The sequence below is a fragment of the Primulina tabacum genome, chromosome 18 (genome assembly GCF_025594145.1).
Source record: "Primulina tabacum isolate GXHZ01 chromosome 18, ASM2559414v2, whole genome shotgun sequence".
NCBI lineage: Eukaryota > Viridiplantae > Streptophyta > Magnoliopsida > Lamiales > Gesneriaceae > Primulina > Primulina tabacum.
Genome location: NC_134567.1, coordinates 21,967,356 through 21,974,207, shown reverse-complemented (window position 1 = coordinate 21,974,207; position 6,852 = coordinate 21,967,356). Strand labels below are relative to the sequence as shown.

General features: G+C 31.6%; 1 protein-coding gene across 1 annotated transcript; it reads left to right on the top strand.

The window, feature by feature from the left end:
* Positions 1-1,112: 1,112 nt before the first annotated feature.
* LOC142533747 (prefoldin subunit 5) lies at positions 1,113-3,412 on the top strand. The gene is made up of 3 exons (XM_075640624.1): positions 1,113-1,476; positions 2,577-2,654; positions 3,078-3,412. The coding sequence occupies exons 1-3, from the start codon at positions 1,186-1,188 to the stop codon at positions 3,159-3,161; spliced, it is 453 nt and encodes a 150-aa protein (XP_075496739.1). The 5' UTR covers positions 1,113-1,185; the 3' UTR covers positions 3,162-3,412.
* The last annotated feature ends 3,440 nt before the right edge of the window (positions 3,413-6,852 follow it).

Below are 6,852 nucleotides of genomic sequence, written 5' to 3'. Positions count from 1 at the left end.
CTTAACGGACCGGTTCCGGGTCGGTTCCGGTCCGAACCGGTCCGTTAAGCATGTCTAAGTCTTACTATTAAGATTGTAAATGATTTTCGTCAAAGAAATCTAAAGTTGGATATTCTAACAAATTGAACACTAACACAATGAAAATTAAATGACCCGGTAGAACAACTTATTAATTGTCAATACACTGTTTTGTACCAAAAATATGATATTAGATGATTATACATATTTTTTTATCCGTCATTTGACTCAAATTTTACAAATAATTAGAGTTACATATATGATCTTTACATCATACATCGTTTATTATCGATTTCCACGAACCAAATCAATGTGTTGATGTTATGATGGTTTTAGTAAGTGGTTAAGATTGGGTTTTTGTTGGGGTTTGAGTTGTTGGACTAGTTCACTGTTTCGTCCAATTTTAGCTTTAATGGAGTTTGTAATTTATTTGGCCCTTTTATGGGATGATTTTTAATATATTTATGAATAATAACTCTCAAATTATTTAAGATTGTATATGAGAATATGAGGAAAAAAATGCAGATTTCAGTAGCCGTAGCCAACGGCTACTGATAATCTGCATTGTCCAACGGCTGCATTTGCCAGCCGTTGGCCCAAAGGATGCAAATGTGGGCCAACGGCTGCAAATGCAGCCGTTGGACAATGCAGATTTCAGTAGCCAATATATATCATGCTTGTTTAGACATTATTAGTACAAAATACAATATATTTAAAATGATATCATTATCGTGTGAACTTGAAATTCATCTTAATTATCATTTAATATTATATAAACATGTAAGGAATGTATTTGAAGTTTATAGTCTTACTTCTGTAAACAATATAAATATATTTGAAATTCATGAATTTTAAATCTATCGATCCGAAAACAATATAATGGATTAATATCCGTGACAAGTCAGACTCATCTCAATAAAATTTTATTGATCCATAAAACTATCTTTCGTATTCGATAAATTTTTTTTCTTTATCGATTAATTCGGATAAGATGAGCGAAACTAGTTTATAAGTTTTTGTGTATATTTATTTACCCTAAAAAAAATTGAAGATTTCAAAGAATTTAATTTTTTTTTTAAATTATTGTATTATAATTATCAAATTAAAGGGGGAAAATGGAGACGGGAAACTGAGCAACAGAAGTTAGATCGCAGCAGCGGAGGAGCTATGGCGGCGGCATCATCGTCGAGGATGGAGATAGATAGAATGAGCGTCGAGCAGCTGAGGGGGCTCAAAGAGCAGGCGGATCTCGAAGTCAATCTCTTCCAGGACAGTCTCAACAACATTCGCACCGCCACGGCCCGCCTCGAGCTGGCCTCCACCGCCCTCCTCGATCTCTCCCTCCGCCCCAAGGGGAAGAAGATGTTGGTACCTCTCACGGCGTCGCTTTATGTCCCCGGTACTCTGGATGATGCGGAGAAGGTCCTGGTGGATGTGGGCACTGGTTATTTCATCGAGGTTAGAGTAGTGCTACTAGATTGCTCGTTGTGTATTTACCGGCCTGATTCACCTTTATTTATTGTTTCATATATAAGATTTTGTTCCATTTTGAATTGTATGTTTGAGGTGGAAGTGTCATCTGCTATATATTCAGTAGGGACGTTAAGATACGGAAGAATTTCACTTTGAGCTGTAGTTTGTGATTGTTCCTATCTCTTTTGTTTTTTTGTGTACGTCTCATGGCATTTATCGTTACTATTGTGTATTGTGTTGTATGTATCACATAGATTATTGAACTATGAACTGAAAAGGATAGCCCAAACCTAAAAGGACGAGCTTTCTAGGTGGGATAACACCTCAAGTTTATTATCCACTCTGTTTTTTCTTGTGGTGCCAATATGGGAAATAGTAATATTCTTGAAATAGTTTGACCATTTAATGTTCCGCTGTAACTTCTGTTATTTTCACCTGTAACCTCAGGTCTATTATTGGGCCAACAAGAATTGAAATTTCGTTCCAAATATTGCAGTTGCGTAAGTTGATCTGATGTAGTTGAAGTCTGAAGGACAAAGAAAAAAGTGGTCTGTGCTGACCTAGATCCCAGTTGTTCCAGAACTATGGCCTAGACTGGACTATTGTTAGTGAAGCAACCTAAGCATTTGGCCTTTGGAATATTGAAGCAATTTTCAGAACCATTGGTCATCAATCTTTGTGAATTCTTTAGGGAGTTAGATTTAAGTTCATACAAATGAATAAGAAATTGTGCCTTTTCTGTTAGAGGTGCTGTTGATAGGAAATGCCCATTTACATTGTTTCATGCTGATTTTTCATCTCTTTGTTTATAACTGTACTTTTACAGGCCACAATTGTGATATTTACTTTTTTAGATCACGCTAAAACTTTGAGGGAAATATTTGAAATTAATAACTGTTGGGAAAATGAGGGTGCGTCAATTTGCTGTTGAAGGACGATGTTGAGCTGATGTAACCAGATTTGAGCAGAAAGCATTCTTTGCTACTTTGCTTGACTGGAATTCTCTTATTTATGGATTTATGTCACTGTTCTATTTGAATCAATATCAAGTTTTAACCTAATGTATCGATCTTCTGTCTGAGCAGAAAACAATGGCAGAAGGCAAAGATTACTGTGAGCGCAAAATTTCTCTGCTCAAGTCGAATTATGATCAACTTCTTGAGGTATGTTCTATTGATATGTCAACAACCTCTTACACGTCGCTCTGCAAAATTTTGAAATGGTATTCGTGTGCTTCTAATTTTTTTCTAGACTTGTTTTACTTTCCTTCAAGCCCATTGTTTTTATTTTCAAATTCATCGTATAACTCATTTGTGAAAATTGTTTGGAGCGGTTCAACATCTAACTTCTAAGGATACAAGATAAGTGTGAATTGAGAATAGAACGTGTAAACACATGTTAGCATACTTTATTGAATATTGACGCCTATAGACAGTCTGTAAAATTGGTTGAAGGGGCAGAATCGTAAGACGATCTGACATACTGAGATTGGAAGTTGGCACAAATCAGGAGTGTCTATTTAACAAGGCTGAGTGCACATTCATTCTCTGATCTTTTTATTTGATCATGGCCATAATGAATTGTAGGTTGCTGCTAAAAAGAAAAGCATAGCAGATGAAGCTGGTGCAGTTTTACAGGCAAAGTTGAAGCATTTGGCTCCAGCACAATGACTGTTAATTAATTGGAACTCCGCGTGGTTTTGTGTCAATTTTAGTCGATTAATTGGAACTCAGCGTGGTTTTGTGTCAATATGTTTGCATTTTCACACAGAAGGGAGGCCAAGTGGCAGCTTGGAGGATCCAATTACTCAGATTGCCCTCCGACCCCTGCTTTGTTTGTGCAAGCCTTATCCTTTGTGTTCTTCAAAACATTATGTTGTAGAACTCTTAAGGCCAATTTTATTTTCCGATGGTTGAAATGATCTTTGGGTGGGGAAATTTCATAGCAACAAAGAACTTATAAAAATTGATCCACATCATGAATGTTGCTTGCAGGCATTTCGGAGTTTTTCTTATATTAGTATCGTTTATCTCATCTATGTTTTGAAAGTAAACGATCTGCCACCAAGTGTGCTAAATGGTGGTTTTGGATGTGAAAAAACACTTAAATAAGTTTAGTTTTTTTAATTAAAAAATAACATAAATGTTTTTTTACGTATTCAAACGGCAATTTTTCATTAAACCCCCCAAACACATTTTCAACTTATGGGTCAATTGATATATATTTAAGCTCTTTAATGTCATTATTTCTTAGTTTCAACTCCCCAACCCTCTGCAAAATACCCAAAAAATACTCTTGCAAGAATTGCCAACATTTTTATATTGATTATTTTGAGTAGAGGTTACATAGAGTATTTTTTTTTTAACGAGATTGACGTGATAATAACTTAAAGAATCTCCACTTGATCATCTTAATTGTTACACCTGAATTAAGAGTATTAAATTATAGTCTAATAATATGAATTTATTGTCTAATGTTCAATTTATGTGTAATACCACTCAATTATGGTCGGAATGACCATATTATCATAACATAAATTTCGCTAGACTTAATTTAGAGTACCCATTTTCTGAAAATTAAAGTTCAATTATCGTTCCATAGTAGTTAATAATTTTATTAATGACCAGTTACTGTATAAAAGGTACTCACTATTACGGATTACCCATAGACATAATTTAATAATTTTTTTTTGATGAAAATCATTTCATTAAATAATGTAAAAAGGAGTAAAATACAAATACAAATACACCGGACATCCCTAGAAGATAACGTCCGTACCTTACATGTTCTGAACATCCCCAGGAGATAACGTCTGTACCTTACATGTTCTACACCATCACAAATTATACATTCAAATCAGAGTTTCAGTAAAGCTTGAAACTAAACGAAACATTAAAACTTTGATTTTTTTTTTCACAATTGCTTCGACATCCGACTTTACATTTTCAAAGATGGCAAGATTTCGTACGTTCCAAATATGGTATACCGTCGCTGCTAATGATGCGCTTCTCATCTTGTCTAGCGTTGAGTTGCCACGATATACCATTCGAAATGCTTTAATCACGGCAACACTTGAACCCAAGTTCCATCATATGTTTTTTTTAAAAAAATCATAGTAGAAAGACTTAAATTGTGTATTAAAAACAATTGTTTGGAGTTAAAATAGTACCTAATTAAGTATTCAATTATTTTCTAATAATAATACTTGTTTTATATTAATCCCTAATTTTTGTGTAATAATAGCAAAATATGGTCAGAATTACGATATCATCATAACATGATATTCACTAAATTTAATATAGAGTATACAGTTTCTGTCTCTTAAAACTCAATTATTTTTTAATAGTACTTAATTATTGTTTATTAATGATCAATACCTATATTATCCCGTAAGTAGCAACAAAATTAAATTTAATGATTGAATTGATACGAGAATAAGACGAATTTAGTATGAGAATGAATTATACAATACTTTGAGTTGAACCTATTAAGTGAATAATTAAATTCGAAAAATTACAATATTAAACTCATAATTTCGATGATTTCAATAGAATCAATCATTCATCCAACCAATGAAAATGTGTAGTTACTTCAAAACGTTGTTACTCGAAATTATTTCTATCCAAAAGTACGATCAAATTCACGGAATAAAAAATGTCGACACAGTGAAATAAAACGCCAAATTAATATTTTTTTGGTTTCAAAAATGGGTGAAAAAGAATAAATGTTGAATTATACAATGAAAAACACAAACTTTCTTCAATGATTAAAAAATGAGATTTTAATTTGAGAAAGATGAACATATAAAATAATATTATTAATAAATAAATATTAATAAGAATATTAATATCAATAAAATTATTGTAATTATTATTGATTTTCACAATAAAAAAAACAATAATAAGAAATAATTAATAATAAATGCAAATAAAATTAATATTGTCAATAAAATTAATAATAAATGATAATAACCAAATTAATAATAACAAATATATTTATAATGTAACGTCTGAAAAACCAACCTACGTAAACCGCATGCATGCAAAATTGTTTAATTGCTTAATTGTTTTATTTAATTGATTTTAAATGCTTGCATGATATTTATTATATGATTAAATGATGATATGACATGATTTCATGAAATTAAGGATTTTACCCGAATATTCGATAATAGGCAGAGGAAAGGAGACCGGGGACGACTGATGAAACTTAAAATTAATAATTTATTATATGTTAAAACATGTATTTTAAAATTTAAGTTTCATTAAAATTGTAAAATTATGTTATTTTAGTATTGTTTGTTTATATTTAATTGTATTACTAAATATGTTTTATTTTCAGGTTTTCTACGTGTTGGTAAAATAATGATAACTCAAGCTAGAAAATTCAAACGGAGGTGACTCAAACATGTTTGGAATCCTTGAGAAATTATCTACAACTTTGCAGAAGACATGATTGCCTAAAAAGTTCATTAAGATGATCAAATTGTGCAAATATCAAAAGGAGGACAAATTTACTTTTACTATGACCAGCATATAGTAAAAAAATCATAACTATTTCAATATTTAACCAAATGAGGTGAACCAAGTGGCCAAATTCATCTACAGACAATTCCCCACATGCTTGTCGTTTTGAGCAGAGTCAAATTCGGTGATTAAAGTTGTGGAACAAAGCATTGAAAGAAGGGACATGGAATTGAACTTGGAGGAGACAAAGAATACTATTGCAACTACATGGCATTAATAAAAATTTTGACAATTTCTCTCATTTGGCCTATAAATAGAGGCCTTGTGCTAGCTTGAGAATCATTCTATCTCATTGTAAAATATAGCGTGAGTGTGTATCAAAGTTCTAAGTTCCAATATATTTTCTTTCATGTTCTCAACTATGAGTGATATTTTAGTGTTGATCAAAAATAAGCTTATGGCAAGCTAAATCTATTATGTCAAGGTGAAGAGGCTGCATTCTTGGTGAAGTAAGATTGTTTATATTTTGTATATTCTTTCTTTATTTTTGTTCATTTAGCTAACTTATTTTTATTGTAGGTATAAAAATGAATTATTTGTTGTTATCAATTTACATCAAATGCTTGATACCATTAAAGTGGTTATCTTGATTTGTTGTTTAATTATGATTTAATACTAACATCTAACAATCTAACATTTACTTTATCGCAACTAACTTTTATTTTTCGCATCTAACTTTTACTTTCTCGCAACTAACTTTTACTTTTCCGCAACTAACATTTACTTTATCGCAACTAACTTTTACTTTACCGCAACTAACTTATTAAATCAATAAATTTCATTTAGGCAATAGCGTGGCTCTGTCGGTTGTTCTAAATGAAATATAATGATTTAA

Bases quoted from the DNA above. Each gene is read 5' to 3' on its own strand.
- LOC142533747 (XM_075640624.1), top strand. From the start codon at position 1,186: ATGGCGGCGGCATCATCGTCGAGGATGGAGATAGATAGAATGAGCGTC. The intron at 1,477-2,576 runs GTTAGAGTAGTG...CTGTCTGAGCAG, and splicing joins GCACTGGTTATTTCATCGAG to AAAACAATGGCAGAAGGCAA. The intron at 2,655-3,077 runs GTATGTTCTATT...AATGAATTGTAG, and splicing joins ATTATGATCAACTTCTTGAG to GTTGCTGCTAAAAAGAAAAG.